The sequence below is a fragment of the Odocoileus virginianus genome, chromosome 28 (assembly GCF_023699985.2).
Source record: "Odocoileus virginianus isolate 20LAN1187 ecotype Illinois chromosome 28, Ovbor_1.2, whole genome shotgun sequence".
Taxonomy (NCBI): Eukaryota; Metazoa; Chordata; class Mammalia; order Artiodactyla; family Cervidae; genus Odocoileus; species Odocoileus virginianus.
Window position 1 is genome coordinate 4,902,964 of NC_069701.1, and position 27,120 is coordinate 4,930,083.

Here is a 27,120-nt window from a genome sequence, read left to right on the forward strand (position 1 = left end):
TCATAGTAGATTTCTAAGGAAAGACCACATTCTCACTGGAAATGGAAGGAAGTTCATTTCTAGAAAGTGCAGAAAGATGTTGTTGTTTTAGTCGCTAAGTCACGTCCGACTCTTTGCGACTCCGTGGACTATAGTTGGCCAGGCGTCCCTGTCCATGGGATTTCCCAAGCAAGAATACTGGAGTGGGTTGCCATTTCCTTCTCCAGAGGGATCTTCCTGACCTAAGGATCCAACCCACCTCTCCTGCATTGGAAGGCAGAGTCCTGATCACTGAGTGACCTGGGAAGCTCTAGAATAAAGTATGATGACATATAAAAGGAAGGATTTGAGTTAAACACAAACTTTCTGGATAAAGTATCAGAATCAACATTAAACTTTTGGTGGTCCCTTAAGTTATATGGGAAAAAATTTTCTCCAAGCATCCTGCTTTCAAACTTGTTTTAGAGATAGTGTTTTATAAAAGGCAGTTTATAGATAGGAAGAAAGGTCAGCCTCAGTCAAAAATCACATCATAGTTGAAAGTCTCCAGGCAGTAAGTTGACAGAAACCAGCTAGGATCATTTGGAATGAATTAAAGTTTTTTTTTTTTATTATGGCATGAAGGGGCATTCATGAGCTTTTGGATATACCCCAAGAGTCCTGAATTGGTGGCTTTTATTAGGATTTATTGAGAAATAATTCCTTCAATTATTATTAACTACTTTCTGGTTGGTCATGACACATTATTCATTATTGTTTCCACATGAAACCTTATGAAAATAGTTAGGTAGTCCACATTTGAAGTAGCTCTTCCTTGAAATATGTTTTTGTCCTTAAGTGCAATCTTGCTAACATGGAATGTTCATCATATTCTAAATTAATATCCCTATCATAATATATTACTGGTATAAACTAAACATTTAAATTAGAGCCGCAGTTTTCATTTATAGATACAGCAAAAATAAATTGTTCTGATTTTCTGCCATGAGCCCTTTTATTTACTATAAAAGCAATAAAAAATGCCTACCGTTGCCTTGGAAGTCATATAGAGTACTTTATGGGGTTGTCTCTTCTTGCTCATGTATTTGTCTCATGACTACTTTCTTTGGCTTTCACTGCTAAAGGAACATTTTCCCCAAGGAATATTTTTTGAAATAAGTTTCTTTAGTATTGACCTGCCTTTTTGAAGTTCTTAAGAATAAGAGTCAGTTTGGGCTTTTCCACTTACTATACTGCCACTTTCTAGCTTTGTGGGGGAAGATAAGCTTGTGATAAATAGGTAAACCATCACAATGTATTGGGTCAAGTGTTTCAAAATAGGTATCAGTTCAGTCACTCAATCGTGTCCGACTCTTTGTGACCCCATGAATTGCAGCACGCCAGGCCTCCCTGTCCATCACCAACTCCCGGAGTTTACTCAAACTCATGTCCATCGAGTTGGTGATGCCATCCAGCCATCTCATCCTCTGTTGTCCCCTTCTCCTCCTGCCCCCAATCCCTCCCAGCATCAGGGTCTTTTCCAATGAGTCCACTCTTCGCACGAGGTGGCCAAACTATTGGAGTTTCAGCTTCAGCATCAGTCAGTCCTTCCAATGAACAGCCAGGACTGATCTGCTTTAGGATGGACTGGTTGGATCTCCTTGCAGTCCAAGGGACTCTCAAGAGTCTTCTCAAAATAGGTATAGCGAAAGGCAAAAGGGAAACTTTGAGAAAGATGCCCCAAATTTTTCAGGATATTGGAAAAGGAGAAAACTTTGGAGATGTAAATGAGGATGCTATTGGGGATGTTGGCCTTAGCAAGGCCTCCATGAGAAAATGAGCCTTGGGCTGAGACTTGAGGAATAATAAGGAGTTCTTCTGATAGCACAGAGGTAGTTAGAAGAGGTGTAATGCCATCACAATAGAAGAAAGGCAACAACATAAGCTGCAGAGAGGGAACTGAGATATGCAATAAAGTGTGCAATCGCTGGTCAGCATAATGCATCTGGGAGCTGAACTGAGTTATATAATGTGAAAGTGTAACTGAGTGCCCTTACGGTTTCAGCAATTTGGCTTATTTACAGGCTTCTAGTATAAGTTGGAAGGTTAGACTGGATGACATATACAGGCTCATCAGAGAGCTACAGCAGCCCTGAGGGTTTTCTTCAAATTGGGTGTTGCTCAGTTCGATACAGAAGATCCCAGTGCCTAGAGTGGTGGGTGTTGGGGAAGTGGAGACAGAGTTGGTATCCCAGGAAATGTGGTTTGATGGAAAGACCAGGTCCTGAGTTCTGATCCTAGGTGTGAACTAGATAGATCTCGTGGGTTTTTTGGTTTCGATTCTTTTTTATTTCCAAAATGAGGGCATTAAAGGATCATCTCAGAGGCTCACTCATTTGTGATCCACCATACATTAATTGCACACCTACTAGTTACCTGGGATGCTCTTTATTTCTTTAGACACTTTTGAGTGGAATAAAACTCATCTCCTATAGCTCCAACTATAAGCAGAGCTGAGGATGAAAAGACAGTCTTGGAAAGAGTGATTTTTAAAAAACTGCCCTAAGAGCATTTAAATTCTGTAACTAAACCTAGTTTGTAGATGGCCAGAGAGGGGACCATAAGAATAGCTTCTGTTAACTTATTATACGCCAGGTATTGTACTTAATATATATACACAATTAATATATATTAATATATAGTTAATATATGTGCAATGTATTTACAATTACCCTTTGGGGAGATTATTTCATTTTTCATTTTATAGATGAGGAACATGAGACAGAAAGGGTAAGAATATTACCTAAGGCCACACCACTTAGTTTGGTGCAAAAGTAATTGCAGTTTTTGACCTTGAATTTTAAGTCATTATGACAAAGGCTCAAACACATCTTTATTCAAAACTGGAATCATTGCAATCAACACATTTTTGCTAATGAGAAATAAGTTTGTTTATTATTGTAGCATAAAAATCCATGCTTCAGGAACTCTTGGAAAACATTTTCTGCCTCCTGCTGGCTGTGGAAGCATTTTCCCGGAAAAAAGTTGTCGAGATGCTTGAAGAAGTGGTAGTCGGTTGGCGAAAGGTCAGGTGATTATGGTGGATGAAGCAAAACTTTGTACCCCAATTCGTTCAATTTTTGAAGCATTGATTATGAGAAGTGCGATCGGGCGTTATTATAGAGAAGTATTGGGCCCTTTCTGTTGACCAATACCAGCTGCAGGTGTTGCAATTAAAAAGTGCATCTCATTGATTTGTTGAGCATACTTCTTAGATATGATGGTTTCACTGTATTCAGGAAGCTCTAGTGGATCAGATGGGCAGGGAATCACCGAACAGTGACGGTGACCTTTTTTGGTGCAACTGGCTTTGGGAAGTGCTTGGGAGCTTCTTCGCAGTCCAGCCACTGAGCTGGTCATTGCTAGTTGTCATATAAAATCCACTTTTTGTTATACGTCACAGTCTGATCCAGAAATGACTCATTGTTGTTGCGTAGAATAAGAGAAGATGACATTTCAAAACGACGATTTTTTTTTTAATTTCCAGCCAGCTCATGAGGCACCCACTTACTGAGCTTTTTCACCCTTCCAATTTCATTCAAACGCTGAATGACCATAGAATGGTCGACATTGAGCCCTTTAGCAACTTCTCCTGTAGTTGTAAGAGGATCAGCTTTAATGATTGCTCACAATTGGTTGTTTTCAACTTCTGATGGGCAGCTACTATGCTCCTCATCTTCTAGGCTCTTGTCTCCATCGCAAAACTTCTTGCACCACCACTGCACTATAAATTTGTTAGCAGTTCTTGGGACAAATGCATAGTTGATGATGAGAGTTGTCTGTCCGCTTTAGACCCATTTTGAACTCAATTAAGAAAATTGGTTGAATTTGCTTTTTGTCCAACATCATTTCCGTAGTCTAAAACAGCAGGTAATAAGTAACCAGCAAAAAAGCATAAAACAAGAAATGTGCATTAAAATGATTATAACATAACCACATTTGTTTAAGAATGTATTCCACTATCATATGGCAAATTTCAACAGTGCAAAAACTGAAATTATGTTTTCATCAACCTAATAGTAAAAGTGTTTCAAACTCAGGTCTGTCTGTCTTCAAATTGATTCTGAAATAATGACTACCAAACCTGATTGAACCTACTGCAGGAACTCCTACAGATCTAAAGAATCAGAATTTCAGAAAGTACAACAGAAATAACATTTGTTTTTAAATAATCCATCAATTAATTTTAATGTGTGATTAGAGAAATATTAGATAAAGATTTATATAAAATGACAGGAAAATCCAGTGGTTGGATAAAAGGCTAAACAACTGAAAGAGTGACGTTTTATGGTTTGGAAAGAGCATTTGAATTCACATCCCTGTTCTGATGAGCACCATGTTCTGTTCTTAAGGAAGTAACAGAGAGCATAAAGGGAGGCCTGGGTTCCAGAACTGTGTCTTTATGAACTAACTAGCAATGCAGACAGAGGCAGAAAGGTTGGCCTGTATGACATGTAAGGCCTCATGAAAGAGCTAAGTTCTAAGATTATAAAAATAATAAAGAATTAGGTGTTGTGTAAGCTTTATTTGGTTTGATTAAAAATATTTCCTTGGAGAAAAAGAGTCAATGAAACTGACCTTAACGAGTACAAAGTTACATAATTTTTGACAAACATAAAATACCAGAGCAGAATATAAAAAAAATCTTTTGTAAACCTCTATGCTAATTTTTATTTTTATTTTTTTCCTTGAAATGACTAATTGTTGACTCACCAAGAGCTAACTAGGGAAATGACTAATTATTAGAGATTACTAGTAAAAAAAAAAATAAATTACTAGTAATACTACTCTGGCCTTTTCAGATCCCTTTGAACACCAGTTTTGCATTGATATTTACATGTAGAATGTCATTTTATATTTCCCTAAAATTGCTGAGAAAATTCCCAGCTGAGAGAAAAATGTTCATTTGGAAGTTAATTTACCAGAAAAGGTAGTTTGCAAGTCCTCTCTAGAGTCAACTATTTCAACAGAATTTTGTTACAGTTTAATAGCTCTGTCAAAAACTTGGATGAAGATGAGGAAAATGTGAATGTAAAATTTTCAGTTAAGGCAAAATTGGAAGGAAAAAGTAAAAATAGAGCATTCACATCCAATATAATATAATGGGCTACCATTAATAAATTCTTACATTTATGTACCTGCTCTCTCACAATGCTGTTCCCCCACCCCATTTTTTTTTTCATTGCAGGGTAGAGGGATTCTTGATAGCAATTCATGTGAGAAAATTGTAAACAGAAGATGAGTCATTATGCAACATAGTTCCTCACAGTATAACAGTCTTGGAATCAGCAGAACTTGTCCTTAGTGAGAGAGAGCATAATCTTAACTACTGAATTCTGGTAAATTGGAAAAGATCACTGAGATGATCGTTGTTGTTCAGTCACAAAGTGATGTCCAACTCTTTGCAACCCCATGGATAGCAGCACCCCAGGCATCCCTGTCCCTGACTGTCTTCAGAGTTTGCTCAAATTTGAGCAGATTTGCTCCATTGAGTTGGTGATGCCATACAACCATCTCATCCTCTGTCGTCCCCTTCTCCTCCTGCCTTCACTCTTTCCCAGCTTCAGGGTCTTTTCCAGTGAGTCAGCTCTTCTCATCAGGTGGCCAAAGTATTGGAGCTTCAGCTTCAGCATCAGTCCTTCCAAAGGATATTCAGGGTCAATTTCCTTTAGAACTGACTGGTTTGATTTCCTTGCTGTCCAAGGGATTCTCAAGAGTTTTCTCCAACACCACAGTTTGAAAGCATCAATTCTTCAGTGCTCAGCCTTCTTTATGGTCCAGCTTTCACATTTGTACATGACTACTGGAAAAACCATAGCTTTGACTAGATGGACTTTTGATGGCAAAGTGATGTTTCTGCTTTTTAGTAATACACTGTCTATGTTGGTCATAACTTTTCTTCCAAGGAGCAAGCGTCTTTTAATTTTGCGGTTGCAGCACCATCCATAGTGATTTTTGGAGCCCTAGAAAATAAAATCTGCTGCTGTCTCCATCTATTTGCCGTGAAGTGATGGGACTAGATACCATGATCTTAGTTTCTTGAATGTTGAGTTTTAACCCAGCTTTTTCACTCTCCTCTTTCACCTTTTATCAAGAGTTTAGTTCATCTTTGCTTTCTGCCATTAAGCTGGTTTCATCTGCATATCTGAGGTTGTTTGATATTTCTCCTGGCAATCTTGATTCCAGCTTGTGATTCATTCAGCCCAACATTTTGCATGATGTACTCTGCATATAAGTTGAATAAGCAGAGTGAGGATATATAGCTTAATGTACTCCTTTCCCAGTGTTGAACCAGTCTGTAGTTCCATGTCTGATTTTAACTCTTGCTTCTTAACCTGCATACAGGTTTCTCAGGAGACAGGTAAGGTAGTCTGGTATTCCCATCTCTTTAAGAATTTTCCACAGTTTGTTGTGATCCACACAGTCAAAAGCTTTAGCATAATCAATGAAGTAGAAAGTAGATTTTGGGGGGAATTCCATTGCTTTCTCTATGATCCAACAGATTTTGGCAATTTGATCTCTGGTTCTGCCTTTTCTAAATCCAGCTTGTACATCTGGACATTCTCAGTTCACATATCGCTGAAGCCTAGCTTGAAGGATTTTGAACATTACCCTGAACATTACATAGCATGTGAAATGAGCACAGTTGTCTTATAGTTTGAACATTCTTTGGCATCCCTTTCTTTGGAATTGGAATGAAAACTCAACTTTTCCAGTCCTATGGCCACTGCTGAGTTTTACAAATTTGCTCTCATATTGAGTGCAGAACTTTAACAGCATCATCTTTTGGGATTTGAAATAGCTCAATTAGAATTCTGTCACCTCCACTAACTTTGTTTGTAGTAATGCTTCCTAAGGCCCACTTGACTTCACACTTTAGGATGTCTGGCTCTAGGTGAGTAACCATGCCATCATGTTTATCTGGGTCATTAATGCCTTTTTTGTATAGTTCTTCTGTGTATTCTTGCCATCTCTTCTTAATCTCAACTGCTTCTGTTCAGTCCTTGCTGTTTCTGTCCTTTATTGTGTCCATGTTTGCTTGAAATTGCCCCTTGGTAGCTCCAGTTTTCTTGAAGAGATCTGTGGTCTTTCCCGTCTATTGTTTCCCTGTATCTCTTTGCATTGTTCTCTTAAGAAGCCTTTCTTATCTCTCCTTGCCATTCTCTGGAACTCCGCATTAAGCTGGGTATATCTTTCCTTTTCTCCTTTGCCTTTCTCTTCTCTTCTTTTCTCAGATATTCCTTCGTAAGGCCTCCTCAAACAGCTATATGTTCCTGCATTTCCTTTTCCTTGGGGATCGTTTTGGTCATTGCCTCCTGTACAATATTATAATCCATAGTTCTTCAGGAACTCTGTCTATCAGATCTTCCCCATTAAATGTTTGTCACTTTTACTGTATAATCATAAAGGATTTGATTTAGACTATGCCTGAATGGTCTAGTGTTTTTCACTACTTTTTTCATGGGGGAGTCTTAAAATTTTAGCAAGAATTTTAGAGGCCTAAAGAATTGTGTTTAACCTGAAGAAAACAAGAGTGAGCTAGAAAATCATCCTACTTTTCTCTTCCATTTTTTGGCAGTGCCACGTGGCATGTATGATCTTAGTTCCCCACCCAGGAGTCAAACCCACACCTCTGCATTAGAAGCACAGAGTCTTAACCACTGGACCTCCAGGGAGGTCCTGAAGCCATCCTAGTTTTAGCTTCAGTTTTTTAATGTGTATTTTAGAATATTTTTATCCAGAGTGGCCTTGTGGGTAGAAGTTATAAAGACACATATTTCATGTAAGTGTAAGAAAACAAAATAGAAGTTTTTGATGGTGGAACTGTTTGCTCTCTCTGGACATAGTCAACTAAGGGTGTATATTGCCTTTCGTTAGGACTCTTATGAGAGATTAGACACTGGGTTGATGGTGGCATGTGGATTAGACCATTTTAGTTCTCTGATTTTAGATGTATATGTTTTAGGAAATTATTTAGCAAAATAAACTTACTGATAAACTATTTAGTTGAAACTGAATCCTTTCTATATGTAAGGTTCATATATAATTACCATAAAATGTATTTCTTGTCTCAAACAAAATTTCACTTTTGTGATGATTAACGACACAAAGTACTGCCATTGCCCAAATTATGTTCTTCCAATTAGTTGTGCACACTTCATTCAGAGTTATCATTGCCAGATTCTAGTGTCTGCTTACCACCTCCCTGCTCATGACATAATGCTCTGCACTGATTTTAGGATAAACACACACATTCTTAATATGACCTACAAAGTTCAACAAGGTCTAGCCCTACCCGCTTCTCCAGTTTTATGTTATACCATTCTCCATTTCCAGTCCAACCGTATTGGCCTATTAGTTTCTCGTGTATACAATGTGCTCCCGTTTTTCACACATCAGTTTTCATGCTGGGTGTTTTTTTTTTTTTTGCATAAATGTTCTTCTCATTCCTAAATGACTTCTGCTCACCATTCAGATCTCGGTTCACTTTTCATTTAGTCCAGAAAGCCTACCTGATCTTCCTATTTAGACCACATTCCCTGTTATATACGTGCTCATATTCTGTAGTTCTCTTTCACTGCATTGATCTCATCTCGGGGCTCTACTCTCATGATCTTGTCTAAACCTAATTACCTACCAAAGGCTCCACCTTCAAATACCATCATGATAGGGTTTCAATGTATATATTTGGGGGACACAAACATTTAGTCCATAGGAAGGACCAAACTATGTGTTATTTATACATACTCATCTAAAATATATTTCTAGTTTTAAAATTTTACACATGGAATTTTCAATTACATTTGAGACTTGCTTGCAATGCAGGAGTTTGATCCCTGGGTTAGGAATTTCCTCTGGAGAAGGGAATGGCTACCTATTCCAGTATTTTTGCCTGGAGAATTCCATGGACAGAGGAGCCTGGTGGGCTACAGTCCATGGGGTCACAAAGAGTCAGACACAACTGAGCATCTAACACTTTCACACTTTTTGAGATCTTCACAGGTAAGGTTTGAACCATGAAAGTCATGCTGCCATCTAGTGATAACTAACCTGAATGAAATTCGAAAACTAGAGTAGCAGGTTAAGCTCTCCAGGAATGGTAGAACATGTCATCCACATGGAATGGGCTGGACACATAACTTAGGAAGACATTTCTTTTTAGTGAACACTTGAAGTAGCTGATCCTTATGAAGATCATGAATTAATAATGACTAAATAAAACAAATCTTAGCTGTAGAATACTATCCATGTAGTAAGTGGATTAGATGTTTTCCTATGATTGTGCCACTTAACTGAAATCTGTCTCCGTTTCCTTACTGTCTTGACTGCTTCTGAATGAGAGAGTTTTGTACTCTGATAACCTAATAAAAAGGAATTTTCATCTTGGTTTAAAGAACTAACCATATTCAGGAACAAACATATATGAGGAAATGAGTCCTTGGTAAAATTTCCAGTTAGATTTTGCAGCATCATAAGGAAGAAGTGGAATGCTAAAATAAGGTTCATTTATCCCAAGTAGACACTTAAAGCCACTTTGAATTAAATTACTGTGATTTAATGTAAACACAGCAATAAAACACTTCCAGATATTCAATAAATGGTTAGAAAATACAAAATATATAAGAATTTTCTTTAAAGCACTGAACCACAAAGAAAATTTAAATAATTTATGTGTATTTCTTAAGTCTTGAACATACATGATAGATTTTAGCAGATGTATTTAAGCGAGTTATTGTCCTAGTACATTAGAACTGCAGATAAAATTATCATTAAAATCCCTCAAGCTAAAATTTTCTTATATGCACATCCAGATTAAAAAGAGATAACAATTATTCTATTTCTCTGGAGGCCTAAACAACAAAAACTTATCCCTCTGAAATGATCATTTTGCTTGCAGATGTGAGAAAATTATATTTAACAATTTTTTTTTAGATAGTCCACAGAGGATTGTTTCTGTTTGTCCATTTACTGGTATACTCATTGAACTGTATCCCTGAGGTGTTCAAACTCATGGTGGAGAAATAGCCTAACTGGAAAGATTAATTACTTTCATATAACTCAATGAAAATTATGGCTTTCCTGACCTGGCTTCTTACCCTGTCTTCCCTTCAGGAATAATATTTCATGTGCTGACAATAAACACTATGTAACAGAGTTGCTGTTTTGCCAGGAGTTAAGTTGGGAATTTCAGGGTCATGAGCAATTTTAAGATAAGTAAAGCATTTGACTTACACCTATTTCTTAGTTGATACCCTTAACATAAAGTAGTTTTGTGTTTATTCCAAGCCAAGTGCACAACTATGACCCCATCTCTAGTTTTCGTGTGACGCACCATTCGCATGAAGAATGTAGATAGTATCAGACAACAGCGGATGTCAATCTAGCAGGAATTTGATTTAAAATTAGTTGCCAAAAAGTATGGGATCATACCAGAGGGGTGTGAGTCTTTGAAAAATACGTTGTATAGTGTAGTTATGATCAGCTTTGTATGAAGCACAGTTGATCTGGGATCTCTCTTGGTTCTGGGTTAGGGAAGACCTCTTTTTTTTTTTTTTTTAATATCGTATTTGCTTATTTTGTTCGTTGAGTTGCAATGTTATGTTAATTTTTTCTGTACAGCAAAGTGATTCAGTTATGCATATATGTTATACATATATGTGTATTCTTTTTCATATTCCTTTCCATTAGTGTTTATCACAGGATATCGAATATAGTTCACTGTGCTATATAGTAGGACCTTGTTGTTTATCCATTCTGTATATAATACTTTGCATCCACTAACCCCAAACTCCCAATCCGATCCTCCTGCACTCCCCTCTGCCTTGGAAACCATAAGTCTTTTCTCTATCTGCAAGCCTGTTTCTGTTTCATAGATAAGTTCATTTGTGTCATATTTTAGATTCCACGTATAAGTGATGTCATATGGTATTTGTCTTTCTCTTTCTGACTTACTTCACTTAGTGTGATAATCTCTAGGTCCGCCCAGTCCAGGTTGATACAAATGGCATTATTCCATTTTTATGGCTGAGTAGTATTCCATTGTATATGGAATACTATCTTTTTTATGTGGTATCAGGGAAGCATCAGGGAAGAACTTTAGAGGAGGAGTGCTTAAGAGGAAGCCTGAAAGATGAGTAGTGTCGGTAAGGTGAAGAGCTTAAAGGCAGGTCCTAGTGTGGAAGGGAGTTATGTGGAGGCTCAGAGTGCTCCAGAGAGTACACAATTGAAAAAGCCTTTGTTTGAAATTCTTGTTAACTTATCAGTGAACAAAGGATTCAACTCTGTACCTGTGTGGATGCACAGAATATTCTGAAACTTTAGGGCTCTTACCACGCAGAACATTATAGAAGGAGTGGAATAAGAAATTGACCTTGTCCTGAAATGATGTAATCAGGTGATGAGAACACTAGGAGAAATGAGAGGAGGCTACGTTTTTTGGCAGTGCAGAAGAGAGAGAGACCAGGCTGTCTTTTGGTAAGAGAGAAGGTGGAGGGTTATTTAAGACCCGTGAAGGAGCTGGCATTTGCCATGATTCTGCAGGCTGAGGTCGGCAGCATGTTTGTAGTCTACTTGTGTCCTTGACTGTGTTTTGACTCTTGCCTTATTTGTTCAGCTAGGATTGTGTCTAAGCAGAGCCTCTGCATCTGTTCTTAACCTCAACTGCAGCCTTATCCTCTTACCCGTGTGCCGCACGCTCCTGGCTTACCTTCGAGGATCGCAGAAGGTAAGAAAAAAGAAGTTCTAGTCACTGATTCCAGCATAGCAATCAAGTGTAAAAGTATCGCATTAGTCCTACTTAATTTTCATGGTCTGAATTCAGACCATGGTCTGAAATTCAGGTGAGCACACTGGAGCCCTATGTTGTGCTTAGTCACTCAGTCATGTCCAACTCTTTGCGACCCCATGGACTGTAAGCAGCCAGACTCCTCTGTCCATGGGATTCTCCAGGCAAGAGTACTGGAGTGGGTTGCCATGCCCTCCTCCAGGGGATCTTCCCAACCCAGGGATCAAACCCAGGTCTCCCGCATTGCAGACAGATTCTTTATCGTCTGAACCACCAGGGAAGACCAAGAGCCCCGTGGACTTGGATTAATACACAGGATGACTGCTGGCGTTGGCAGTTTCTTAAAACACATTCCTGTTTTGAGCTGTGTCAGTGACTTGAAATAGAGTTCTTGGATATGATGTGATGTCGTGTATGATATTTGAATGTGAAAGAAAGGATTTGAGAAAAGAGAAAAGCTCTTTAAAGTTAAAAATCCAACTGAAATTGTTTTCTGTCTTGTCTTGTCCGTGTGTGTGTGTTTGTGTACGTGTGTCTTTATTGCTTTCTTCACTAAGATAGTTAGGCACTACTGCATCGATACTGATATTTTGAAAGGAGTTGTTAACATGAGGTCATTTTGATGTTCTTTGAAGTTCATGTAAGTGGATTTACTGCAGTTAAAGTTCTCAATCTTTTCATGAAATTATATTTAGAAACTCTTTACTCTTAATGCAGTAATTTGTGGAAATAGCACTTTCTGTAGGTTGCCAGCTATTGTGAAATGCTAGGTTTAGATCCCTGTGGCTAGCCATTGGCTTGGTATGAAGAAAAAGATAAATGGCAGGAAATGGAAAGTGCCCACCTAAGTCTCTCAGCATTTAATAAGACTTAGAGAATTGTCCCCCAGTGTGAAACATAGTATTCAAAGATGCTTGACGTTTTATTTTTGTACAAGATCAAGCAGGCATTTAAATCTGTAGATGAAATTGTTTTATTTTAAAATAATCTTAGTTTTTGACCACAAAAGGAAATCGCACGTATTGTAAAATGAAAACACTGCAGAAATATGCAAAGTTATCCGTGAAGGCTCCCCCTAATGTTGCTCTGCCAGCACAACCACAGTTTGAGAAAAATGCCTGCAAGTATGTTAACATATACAGTGCTATTAATTTTAAACAATATAGGATCATAGTGTAGTTCATGTGTTGTAACATTTTTACCTAACAATATATCTTGTGTGTCTTTCCATATCAATACTAAGCCTCTTCACGTTCTCTCTAGTGATTTGAGTGTTCCACTGACTAGAGTCATTGTACTTCATCTTATCAAGGTTTTAATTGATAGACCTCTGCCCTATTTCCAAAGCTTTGTGCATGTAACTAATTTGCTGCATCACTTTTATCATATTCAGTTTTTTTTTTAATCTAGGTTCCAAGCCGGAGAACCAGAAGATTGTTGGATAAAAGCAGAACATTCCACATAACCTGTGGTGTGACTATCTGTATTTTCTCAGGTGAGGAAAAACAAAAGATGTTAAATATTATGTTAGAACATTTTATGGATGGCATTTTTACTGTTTATGGTTTTCTTATTATGTAGCTTAGTTTTCTCTTCCATGTGTGTAAAGAAATTTATCTAGTGGTGTTACAGAAAATGGGTACGTCAGGTATGTATATATACTTGTATATAAATATATATGTGTGTGTGTATACAAAGTTTGGTCCTTAAGCTGGTACTGATTGTTTTTCTAAAAGGAAATAATTTCATTTAGAAAGATTGGAAGAAGGTGATTAAAAGTTTTCAACCTCTAAAAGAAATGACATGATAGAAGTTTAAATTCTTGAAAATTAAAATGTGAAATTCATAGAATATGATTCCTTCAAAATTATATTTGTTAAATGTTTCCTTGATATTACTACTTGGGCAGAAGAGCAAGTGTCAAAATTGTGGAAGTTTATTCTGCTCAATTCCAAGTTAAAATGTAAAGTGAGAATCTTTGATTTTTAAGAGTCATTTTAAAATAAATGTTTATCCTGAGCAAAGGTTTGAAACAGAAAGTTATAAACATTTTTATTAAGTGTGTGCATGTTGTCACTTTAGTCATATCTGATTCTTTGTGAAACTCTAGACTATCGCTTGCCAGGCCCCACTGTCCATGGGATTCTCCAGGCAAGACTACAAGAGTGGGTTGCCATTTCCTTCTCCAGGGTATCTTCCAGATCCAAAGATCAAATCTGTCTCCTGCATTAGTAGGCAGGTTTTCCACCGTAGTGCCTCCTGGGAAGCACATGGACTCTGTCAATGGATTGTTTAGGTCTATCCCCAGCTGCCCATCTGCCCTACTGTGTGACATAATCTCTCTGATCTTCAGTTTGTTGTTAACTGTAAAGTGGATTGACAGCAGCGCCTACCTCATGGTTTTAAGAAAATGAAAACATGTGTGTGAAGTTCTAGGACAGAATTAATTATTATAATTTACAACCTCATGAGTAGATTTTCTCAGTGCTATTGTGTTTGTTGGCTTAGTCATTCAGTCATATCCAAGTCTATGACCCCATGAGCTGTAGCCCTCCAGGCTCCTCTGTCCATGGGGTTTCCCAGGCAAGAATACTGGAGTGGGTTGCCATTTGTGGTAAGGGTTAGGGTTGGATTAAAGCTAGAGAGTGAAAGGTCAAAAATGGAGGATGATCAGAAATCATTGGCACATTCTTCACTTGATTTTTTCTAAGCAGTGGTTGTGTCCAAATATTCCATCAATTGGAGAACAACCTAGAGACTGAGATAGTGTAGAGTGTTGCCATGACTGAGCTTGTGATTCAGAGGGTTTGCAGTCTGCCGCTCACTAGGGCTCTGACCATAGTTAAGCCACCTTTCTTTTCTTCTTGATTTAAATATTTATTTATTTTTGACTTCACTGGGTCTTCACTGCTGGGGGCTTTCTCTGTTTGTAGCAGGCCTCAGTAGCTGTGGCACATGTGGGATCTTCCAGGACTAGGGATTGAACCTATGTCCCCTGCATTGTCAGGTGGATTCTTAACCACTGGACCACCAGCAAAGCCCCTTAGCTTACCCTTAGTTTTCTTATCTGTAAAATAGGGATGTATTATCTGTAAAACAGGATGAAATGAGAAAATCCACACAAAGCCCATCACTTTCTCTCTGCTGCCTAAAGTCAAAAGCTGCAAATTCTTTCAATCTCAAAAACTTTTTAGGGTCTTCCCAGCTGGCTCAGTGATAAAATATGCCTGCCAGTGCAGGAGACACAGATTTGACCCCTGGGTTGGGAAGATCCCCTGGAGGAGAAAATGGCAACCTACTCCAGTATTCTTGCTGGGAGAATGCCATTGACCGAGGAGCCTGGTGGGCTACGCCTATGGGGTGACAGAGAGTCAGATAGGACTGAATGACTGGGCACACACAGAAAACCTCTTAAGGAAGGTGGATGTTATCTCTTAAAGATATCTCTCATATAGCTCTTACCTAGGGCACTTTTTTCGGGAAAATTAAAAAGAATGGTATTTCCTCTTAGGATGCCTTTGAACTTTTGAGGAGTAAAATATGTAGTGAACATGTAAGCCTTTTGTGTATAATAGAGGGATTTTTTTTCCTATAGATTTTAGAAATGCTGAAGCTGTAGGACACAGTTTTGCTTCAATAATGTTTCATATCTATGCCATAGTTGAGTATCACCTAGACAGCCTTTATTTCTTTGGAACTCTGTCTTTTCATGTTAGTTAACCCACTTTCAATTTCCTGTCTGTTTATTTGTAGGACCCTTTTCCTTCCTTTAATCTGGGCACTGACAGCAGCTTATGAATCCTTTAAATAACCCCCTAGATAATTTAGCGTTCTGTCCCTTCTCTCTCACTTTCAACTGTCTTTGGGAGTAATTCAGAACTCTTGGCCCATCTACATACATCTCATATGCTAGGTTGGATTGGTTGTAGAATTTTCACTTTCCAGGCCATGTCTTTTTTTGAATCACAACAGTCCTTAAAGTATAAATTGTAATATTTTCCTAAGCAATTTTGGTTCATTTATCTTATTAAGTCTCTTATTTCTGTCATCACCATTTTACAGAAGAGTAAACTGAGGCATTAGCAGGCAAATGATGTGGGCAAGAAAACAGGTTTTCTAACTAATTAAATGTTGCTCTTTCCAGTACATTGTAATGTGCCGTTAATTTTAACCTTATTTCATCTACAAGGAAAGCTTGAGAAGGGAGGAGGCTATTATAGTGTTGTGCAAAAAGTCATTTGCTTCTTTCTTCTCTAACCTCATAATAATTTTCTTTTTTCTGACAATGCCAAAAGGAATTTCTCTTCACTCTCTAGTAATTTCCTAACTCTTTGGTGTAAGCTCTGAGTCAATTGACTACTCATTAGCACACCATTGTAGGCAGGTTATTAAATGGTGATTATTATCTTCCTGAGTTTTTGTCCTATGAAGTTGTTAACTACACTTTTGCTATTGGATTTAAACACTATGTCTTGAATCTGTGGACTGTGAAAAATGTTGACTGGTTAAAAGCCTTTTCATGGGCTTTTATGTTAGGTTGAGTGTCAGTGAAGTATACAAAATATATAACAGGTTTGGTGCTATAGGAGAGGTGAAAGATTGGGAAATATATAATAGAGCAGTTCCCCCTTATCCATGGGGAATACTTTCCAAGACTTCCAGTGAATGCTTGAAATCAGTGATTATATATCCTGTATGTACTGTTTTTTCCTATACAAACACACCTGCAATAAAGTTTAGTTTATAAATTAGGCACAGTTAAAGATTAGCAATAATTACTAATGTTACAATTGTAACAATATGCTATAATAAAAACTAAATGAATGTGATCCTCTTCTCTCTCAAGGTACCTTATTGTACCAGTTAAATGCTCTTCCATCTTAACTGAATATGCGCTGCGGCTGGTCACTTCTGCAGTTTGGGGTGTAATAGCAGACTGAGCACAAAATCCTTTTCTCTCTCCCGTTTCCGGGATAGATGATTCCCTCTTGCTGTGGATCTCAGCACCATCAACATAGGGAACTTCTTTTCCTCATTAAGTCAGAAACGTTCTCCTTTTCACTTAAAGAAACGTTCACCTTTTCACCTTTACAGCTTCCTATGGCATATCTGAATTGCTGGCATCACTACTCTTGTCGTTTGGGGCCATTATTAAATAAAACGAGGGCGACTTGATCACAAGTACTGCAGTGTCTCAGACTGTGGATCTGATAACCAAGCCCGTTACTCAGTGGCCAACGGGTGGGCTGTGCTGGACTAAGGGATGACTCGTGTCCCAAGTGGGATGGAGCGGGACAGCCAGAGATTTCATCACACTCAGGACAGCATGCAATTTAAAACTTCTAAACTGTTTATTTCTGAAATTTTCCACTGAATGTTTTCAGACCACAGGTAACTAAAGCTGCAGATAGTGAAACAATGAGTAAGGGGGGGTGGTGGTTACTGTATTCAGGAGATGCTTAAATGAATAAATAAATTCCTGTATTATTATACACATATGTGTGCGTATGTCTGTCAGTGTGTGTTGGTGTATTTCTAACTCTTGACTTATTAGGGTTATTTTATTTCGGCTTTTGAAAATTCTGTTTCTTTACATTATTTCTCATGCTAAAACTGTGTATAAGTAAGATTCTTTGTGCTTTTAAGACTTCCCTTTTAACTGAACATTTTATTGCCTACATGGTTGTCAAAGTGTGACCCTGTGTTTGTGTAAGGAGAGGAACCAACTCCCCTTTATTGAGCATATCTGAAAACCCCACTGACTGGTGTGATTCTGTAGGTGTGCACGTGGCCGCCCACCTGGTTAATGCCCTCAACTTCTCAGTGAACTACCGTGAGGATTTTGTCGAACTGAACGCAGCAAGATACCGAGAGGAGGTGGGTGGCCTCTGTCTTCTCATTTTCCTTTCACTTGTCGTGAGATGACTAATGAGGGTCTGTGATTTTCGCAGAAAATTTGTACCTTGCTGCTCCTTTTGAGTGCTTTTAAAATGCACTTGTCAAGTTGAGTTTTATTCCTTTTCAACAGAAAATATATGTAATTACTATTTCACAGTCTCTCCTGCTGAACCTGAAAGTTCGGATAGTGTCTACTTATTGCGTTCTGCGGTGTTCACATGGTTGCCACTCAGGCAGCCTTCTGCCTCCCAACAGTTTTGTCTAATTCCCATCACTCAGTGGAGGCTATTGGCAGTGCCAACACATGGTAAAAATCCTCCAGGAACTCATACTCTGCTTGAGGAGGAAAAGGGCAGAATAGAAAGTTGACTGATGATCCTAGACCATTAGTTGATTTGACTTAAAAATATTATTGAATTTTAATGCTTTACTTTGTTTTATTTTGTTTTGTAATCCTTATAATAGGTGACCTTGGGCTGAATTCTATAGGGGGCACTATCTAACTTAGGGTTGCTCTTCTCCATATGAAGCTGCCCATAAAGTGAAATTATATGTGCAGGGAGCCGAGGTGGACCAAGAAACAGAATGTGCACAGCCCTAGTTAGGTCTCTGTTGCTTGACACTCTCACGGTGACCTCGGGTTGCCTTTGGTTCCCAAAGCCAAGGCTGCATCAACACCAAAATGTTCAGGGTCCCATGTGATCAGAGCCCCGCCCTATTCTGCTCAGTTTGGTAGTGACTTAATAGATTGTTCTCCTCACTCCGTCTTCCCCTTACATATCACCAGAGTTCTCTAGATTCGTACCACTGATCATGTGCTTGACCTCCCTCCCAAGACAAATCAAAGGCCAAAGTAATGACAAACAATCATGGACATAAATCATTAAACCAAAATAACAAGTAGCCCTAGATAAATCCCTTAACTATACTAGTATCTTTTAATATACCAGTGTGATTTTGTTGACCTGGGTTAGAGGCAGCCCCTAATATTTTTCACTGCTGAGCAATCTGTATGCAGGTCAGTTTCACTCCTGAGAAATCTATATACAGATCAAGAAGGAATAGTTAGAATTGGGCATGGAACAACAGACTGGTTCCAAATTGGGAAAGGAGTACATCAAGGCTGTATATTGTCACTTTGCTTATTTAACTTATATGCAGAGTACCTCATGCGAAATGCCAGACTGATCGAAGCACAAGCTGGAATCAAGATAACCAGGAGAAATATCAATAACCTCAAATACGCAGATGATACCACCCTTGTGGCAGAAAGCGAAGAGGAACTAAAGAGCATCTGGATGAAAGTGAAAGAGGAGTGTGAAAAAACTCAGCATTAAAAAAAATGAAGATCATGGTATCTGGCCCCATCACTTCATGGCAAATAGATGGGGAAGCAATGGAAACAGTGACAGACTTCATTTCCTTGAGCTCCAAAATCACTGCAGATGGTGACTGCAGCCATGAAATTAAAAGATGCTTGCTCCTTGGAAGAAAAGTTATGACAAATCTAGACAGCATATTCAAAAGTAAATGACATCACTTTACTGACAAAGGTCTATATAGTCAAAGCTATGGTTTTTCCAGTAGTCTTATATGGATGTGAGAGTTGGACCATAAAGAAAGTTGAGCACTGACAAACTGATGCTTTTGAACTGTGGTGTTAGAGAAGACTCTTCAGAGTTCCTTGGACTGCAAGGAGATCCAACCAGTCCATCCTAAAGGAAATCAGTCCTGAATATTCATTGGAAGGACTGATGCTGAAGCTGAAGCTCCAATAACTTGGCCACCTGGTGCAAAGAACTTACTCATTGGAAAAGACCCTGATGCTGGGAAAGATTGAAGGAGGGAGGAGAAGGGGACAACAGAGGATGAGATGGTTGGATGGCATCACCGACTCGATGGACATGAGTTTGAACAAGCTCTGGGAGTTAGTGATGGACAGGGAGGCCTGGCGTGCTGCAGACCATGGGGTCACATAGAGTCAGACACGACTGAGCAACTGAACTAACGTTTTTAAAAGTTCACCAGGTGATTGTAGAGTTATGTGCTGTGCTTAGTCACTCAGTCATGTCCAACTCTTTGTGACTCCATAGACTGTAGCCCACCAAGCTCCTCTGTCCTTGGGGAGTCTCCAGGCAAGTATAGTGGAGTGGATTGTCATGCCCTCCTTCAGGGGAACTTCCCAACCCAGGGGTTGAACACAGGTCTCCTGCCTTGCAGGAGTCTATCTGGCATGAAGAACCATGGAGAAGTCCAGCTCCTTAGCATGCCAGTGGAAGCTCCACATGTAATGATTTCATGCCAGAGAGATCCCCGTATCTCTCCCTATCTTCCATCACTTGCCCTGGTCATATGGAGTTACTTGTATCTTAATGAAAATTCTTTTTTAATCTTTTCCTTCTTTCCTTCTCTCTTCTGCTTTATAATTCATATGTCTTCAATAACTGTAATGATTTAATCATTTTATTTTAATATACTTTTTCTTAAGATGCCAGTATTCTAGTCATTTTAGGATTTCTAGGATTTTAGGATTAAATTTATTTCAGTTTAAGAGAGATAGAGGCTTAATGTAAAAATATTTTAGAACTCCCAAGTAAGTGGAAAGTGAAAGCTTCTCCTCCAAAAATAGCCACAGGTAATGATTTTATGTTTTCTTCTTTTGAGTAGTATTTTATGATATATATTCTTTAGCAATAGCAGTTTGTAAATATATGTATTGTGACTTACTGTATCAGAAAGTATACATATACCTCATCTTCTTCATACAAATATACCATAATTTATTTTTAGTCATTTTCTTATTCACGAATGTTGAGCTGATTCCAGGTTTTTGTCATAAACTGCATGCTAATAAATTTATTTTTTTTTGTACAGTTCTGCTAGGCAGATTTATAGAAGTAATTTTGGTTTCAAAGGTACACACATTTTTAGTTTTGTTGGACAAATTACTTTCCAAGAAACCTTCACCAGTTGATACACTCTACCAATTTTATTGCAATGCTTATTTTTACACCTCACTTGTTTCTTAAAAAATACTGCTGATAAGATGGATGAAAAATAGTAATTCATTTTAATTTACATTTTCCTTTTTTCCCCCATCTTTCCTCCCTTCCTTTGCTTCTTCAGTCATGTCTTTCTCCCCTTCTTCTTTCTTTTAATAAATATTTTTGAGTGCCTGGTAGGTATCAGGCCATGTACTAGATTAAGATGAAAAAATACACACACATTCACAGAGAGATAATACATATATGAACAGTTGTATTCTTCTGTGACTTGTCTTTGGAAAGGATGCTTTTGTGTTCTTGCTGTGTGCTTACACTCTTGTTTTCTCCACGTCCCCAGGGACCCCTTCATTCTCCAGTTTGTGATGGGTGGCACATTCCTAATGCAATAGCTCAGTTGGCCTCATCTTGTCATCTGTGAAACAGTCTCTTACTCTTACACCCCGTCTTCATTCCCTAGCAGTTTTATTCATCTTCTGAGGTTTCCCAGCTAATTATTCATATTTCTGGTATTACCACTTTGTTCAGTCTATCTTGTGTTTTTCCTAGTTGTTTATGTATTAGGTTCCTCAGGATTATGGGCCTCCCTAGTAGTTCAGACGGAGAAGGAAATGGCAACCCACTCCAGTGTTCTTGCCTGGAGAGTCCCAGGGACGGTGGAGCCTGGTGGGCTGCCCTCTATGGGGTTGCACAGAGTCGGACACGACTGAAGTGACTTAACAGCAGCAGTAGTAGTGGTTCCGATGGTCAAGAATTTGCCTATAATGCAGGAGACCTGGATTCGATCCCTGGGTCGGGAAGATGCCCTGGAGAAGGGAATGACTACACGCTCCAGTATTCTTGCCTGGAAAATTTCATGGACAGAGGAGCCTGGCGGGCTACAGTCCATGGGGTCACAAAGAGTCAGACACAACTGAGCAACTGACACTTTGATACTTTAGATTAGCCTTTAGTCCTGTTTTTAATGCTATGTTTCTAACTAGAAGCCATTGAACCTAAGCTGGGTGAGGAGCTATTTTTGGGCAAATGGTCCTTATTGAGGGTCCCTGAAATTATTTAAATGGCTTCCTACTTTGTATATAGCTTGGTCTGGCCACAGATTCAATGGAGACATGAGAAAAGTAATTCATAACTTGTACAGTATTAGGCCCCTTTGGATAAAAAATTAATCCACATTCTACTGGGCATTGATCTAAGATTTCCAGAAGAGAGAAGGGAATTGATTTCAGTTCATTATACCATGGGGATATAGTTTAAAGGAAATATTCCAGTAACAATATTAATGTATTTCTAATTAGAAGGAAGCTGTCTTCCTTATTTGAATATTATCACTACTTTTCACAGTAGCATTTGAAACATTTTAGTTCTCAGTATTCTCTGCATTGAATTTGCACAACATAACCCCCTCCATATATTTTATTACTTTTTTGATTCTCACTGTTTTGACACTTGCTAGGTGCAGTTGCCTGGAAAATCCCACGGACAGAGGAGCCTGGAAGGCTACAGTCCATGGGATTGCAAAGAGTCAGATATGACTGAGCGACTTCATAGGTGTAGTTGGCGGTTGTAGACAGAGCATATATTAATGTTTCCACATTATAGCCAAAAGTATTGAATCCCAGAATGATCAAAGGGTGGGCTTCAGGCCACTCCTGCTATCCTATAATTGACCATTAAGATGAAAGCTTGGACCTTCTGACCAATATTCTTCCCTTTTCAAATGGATACGTTCCTTGGAATTGGATTTTGTATGTATGATAATCTCCTCTGGGCTTCTCTGGTGGCTCAGACTGTAAAGAATCTGCCTGTAAATTAGGATACCTGAGTCAGTCCCTGGGTTAGGAAGATCCCCTGGAGAAGGGAATAGCAACCCACTCCAGTATTCTTGCCTGGAGAATTCCATGGACAGAGGAGCCTGGTGGGCTACAGTCCATGGGGTCGCAAAGAGTAGGAAATGACGGAACAACTAACACCACCACCACCATAATCTCCTCTAGCATTGTAAAAACATTATGAAACTTAATTGAATCTGTTATTTCCATTGGGAGGACAGTTTCCTACATGCCTAACACATGGCTCTTATCGCTCACAGACTCCTTGCAGAATTTTGTGTTCATCAGTGTTTTATTTTTCAGCCATTTTTTTTCTTTTTTTTTTCAGGATCCTAGAAAACTGCTCTTCACAACTGGTAAGTTGTTATCACTGCAGCTTCTATACTGTGTTTATATATATGCCAAAATACCACATGGGAAATGTTTATGCTAAACAACTGTTCAAGCATAAGGTTTCAATGAAACCAAGGGCCAGGGCGAACCACTAGGGTTCAAAGGAATGAAGAGTAAAATTAAGCAAATGTATTTGCCTTTCATATATTTTTTCAATGGAAATTATATAAGACCTTGGGCTTAGGAGTGGCTGCCATGTGCCCGCTGTTATGACAAGTACTATTGGAGATAATACAGAGGGAATGAGTTTTTGTTTTTGAAGTTTTGGAGAAAAAACACCAAGCACTCTGAGTATCAGTGTAGTTCTTAATATTTAGTAATTTAGTAGGACATTTTCTGATCTTAAAACCTATAAGGAAGAGGAGAAACAGTCGCTAAAATAAGTAAACATGTTGTCCGTAAAATCTCAGTCTAGACTATTTGTTAAAGTGCATTTGAACATCTCAGAATTTGGCCCTGGTGTTAGTACAGTTCTAGTTATTTTTTCTCTGTCTCAATCTTACATTTATAATAATGAAAAGGAGACTGTATGTGGGGGATTTTTAGCACCTGTTTCAGAGACATGATGATTGTGGATGGGAGGTGGTCTGTCATAGAGTCTTGGCTGTACTGTCTCATTAAGGATCAGAATTGCATACAGGACTGAGACATGGCTCTGTCAAATGCATTGTTTCTTTTTTCATCAGTCTTATGAAGAAAAATAATAATTCAGGTGTTTTCCCTTTCATGCCACATCTACATATTTATAATATATATTTTCTGCCTATACATTATAATTTTTTTCCATTTGCAAAGTACATGTTTCACAGTTTTCTCCTTAGGAACACCATTTAGTTTTGTTTACAACTTTGCTCATTGAAAGCATGTTTTCATTAAAGCATTAAGAATTGGATGAGAACAGAATGGAGGAAAAGCAGAAAAATAAAACCTTATGTATGAGTCAATGTATTTTTTGGTTCATATGGATCAATTTAAGAGAAATAAATAAGAACTTTGTTTTAATATTCTTTTACTGCATAGAATATAGATGAAACATTAGAAATGCTTTAAAAAGTTTAGCTTATAAAAACATAAAAAATCTCTTATATGACAAAGATATTACATTAAGAAACTTAGTAAAATTAATGCTTATAAGTAGGTGATCTGTACCCCTAACATGAAATACCATCATCCTGTATTCTTTCTCAAAAGTTCCTATGAGTGTGTTGGGCAAAATAGAGGTAATATTATATTTAAAAACACGAATTCCTGGTTTCACCCTAGAGAGAGACCAAGTTGGGACCTGGCAATGTGTTTTATTAACCTTCCCAGTACTGTTTTACCTTTACTGAGCATCTGATTATATTCCTGAGCATAACTTCTCACCACTACCTACCTTTTACCTCCTCTCTTACTCTCCTTTCTTCACCTGTTCAACTCTCACTCATCCTTTAAGTGTCAGTTGACATACCCCATTATGCACAGGTTTCTCCCTAATTCCCCTAAGCAGAGCTGATCCCTTCTTGGCTTGGGCCCCTAAAGATACATGGTAAAATACTATGAATAATTGGCTTCCTTCCATATACTGTAGAATAATTTATTACCTACGTATATGTTGTTTTCCACTTGAAATCAGTTTCTTCACAGTGGAACAGGGCCACCCGCAGAGCATGCAGAGAAAACATTTTGTGGAGTTTCTCTCAATACAAGCAACTTGAACTGCCCCAGATCAGCATGTCGGTATCACTTTGGTGGCCCAGTTCCATAAAATTTGATGAAAGAAATACTATACTTTTCATCAAGTGCCATCTATTTCCCAGGAACACAGACCCAATCCCCCTAAATATGATGCTAAAGCTCGTCTGTGGTATTTTGACTCACTAAATAAATGTTAGAAACATTCCAATTAGGAACTTATAGAATAAATTTAATAGATTGAATTATTCAAACATTTAAAAATGCATGCTACATATCTCCAAATTTGGTAGTACTTGTATGATGAGAATAAAATGCTCAATATCCAATTTCAATTAGAAAAACCCTTATAAACAAACACAGTTATGTCTCCAATTATCTTGGTAAAAACAGGATGATGAATACAAGATGGTATATTTCTGACTACATCTGGGTAGGGATGAAAATGATCTTTCAGTTCATCTATAAATGGCAATGTAGTGCAGTCATTCATTTTACGGGCTACTAATTAACCTAATATGCATAGATCAAAAACAATAAGAGTAAACGTAATAAACCCTTTTTTCCCTAAGAAAGCAAGTATAGATTTTGCTTTAAAACTTGAAGACTGAGAGTTCACAGTGTACTTCTTTTGCTAAGTGACTGCCCAGTGAACTTAGACTAGCCCAATACTTTCTAATCTGTGCTTCCTGACTCTTGGGATATGTGTGGTAATAGAGGCTAGTTTATTGGGACTTGGCTGAGCTATTATCCAAGGCTAGGTTAGGATGCCCTTTGATGTACCTTGAAAATACTCAATGTCTGGCTCTCTTTCAGCACTCAATACCTTACGTTGCAGTTGCCTGCTTATCGTGTCTCCCACACTGGACTGAGATTTCTTTTAGAGCACAATTCATTTTTACTCTAGCACTTGACTGTGCAATACAGATGCCCAGAAAGTAGTCCCTGAATGGATAAAAGTCATTTTCTTGGCCTTTTTTAAAGGGAGCATAATTGCTTTATAATGTTGTGTTGGTTTCTGGAAAGGGTGTGGAGAAAAGGGAACCCTCTTGCACTGCTGATGGGAATGTAAATCAGCCACTATGGTGCCTCAGATGGTTAAGAATCTGCCTGCAGTGAGGGAGACCTGGGTTTGATCCCTGGGTCAGGAAAATCCCCTGGAGGAGGGCTTGGCTACCCACTTTGGTATTCTTGCCTGGAGAATTCCATGGACAGAGGAGCCTGGTGGACTGCAGTCCGTGGAGTCTCAAAGAGTCAGAAACAAATGAGAGACTAACACTTTCATGGAGAACAGTGTGGAGGTTCCTTAAAAACTAAAACTAGAACTATCATATGACCCAGCAACCCCACTACTGGGAGTGGTGGTGGTTTAGTTGCTAAGTTGTGTCCAACTCTTGTGACCCCGTGGACTGTAGCCTGCCAGGCTCCTCTGTCCATGGGGATTCTATAGGCAAGAGTACTGGAGTGCGTTGCCTGTTCCTTCGCCAGGGGATCTTCCCCATCCAGGAATCGAACCCGCGTCTCGTGCATTGCAGGCAGATTCTTTGCCAACTGAGCTATGAGGGAAGCCCACTAATAAGTATAGACCCTGAGTAAACCATAATTCAAAAAGACACATGAGGGGGAGAATGTACCACTGCTGCTGCTGCTAAGTCGCGTCAGTCGTGTCCGACCCTGCGCGACCCCATAGACGGCAGCCCACCAGGCTCCCCCGTCCCTGGGGTTCTCCAGGCAAGAACACTGGAGTGGGTTGCCATTTCCTTCTCCAACGTGTGAAAGTGAAAAGTGAAAGTGAAGTCGCTCAGTCGTGTCCGATACGTAGCGACCCAATGGACTGCAGCCCACCAGGCTCCTCCATCCATGGGATTTTCCAGGCAAGAGTACTGGAGTGGGGTGCCATTGCCTTCTCCAGGAAGAATGTACACCTATGGGTAATTCATGTTGATGTATGACAGAATTGAAACCAATTTTGTAAACCAAACAGTCGATTAAAATAAATAAATATTAAAAAAAGACATACATACCCCAGTGTTCATTGCAGCACTATTTATAATAGCCAGCACATGGAAGTAACCTAAATGTTACAGATGAATGGATAAAGAAGTTGTAGTATATAATATATACAATGGAATATTACTCAGCCTTAAAAATGAATGAAATTGGGTCATTTGTAGAAAAGTCATTTGTTTTTACACTTTTCTACTTGTTACATAGTCTCTGCAACATTCTAGATAATTTGTAGGCCAGTCTCTGTTTAATTCCAGTGACAGAAAATCTTAGCTTTTTTAAAACTGAAGTATAGTTAATTTTCAATGTTGTGTTAGTTTCAAGTGTATAGGAAAGTGATTCAGTTATACATGCATATATATGTGTGTGTATATGTATATGTGTGTGTTTGTGTATATGTAATATATATTTTTTCAGATTCTTTTCCACTATAAGTTATTACAAGATACTGAGTATAGTTCCTTGTGCTATGCAGTATGTCTTTGCTGTTTACTTATTTTATATATAATAA

At 38.5% G+C, this 27,120-nt stretch overlaps 1 protein-coding gene across 1 annotated transcript in view; it reads left to right on the forward strand.

Annotated features, from left to right (window-relative positions):
- NOX4 (NADPH oxidase 4) overlaps positions 1-27,120 on the forward strand; it is a 177,373-nt gene that overhangs the window by 24,027 nt on the left and 126,226 nt on the right. The window contains exons 3-6 of the mRNA XM_020883024.2: positions 11,633-11,743; positions 13,214-13,298; positions 17,583-17,680; positions 22,864-22,891. Coding sequence (XP_020738683.2) covers positions 11,633-11,743; positions 13,214-13,298; positions 17,583-17,680; positions 22,864-22,891 — 322 coding nt within the window. The remainder of the gene's footprint in view (positions 1-11,632; positions 11,744-13,213; positions 13,299-17,582; positions 17,681-22,863; positions 22,892-27,120) is intronic.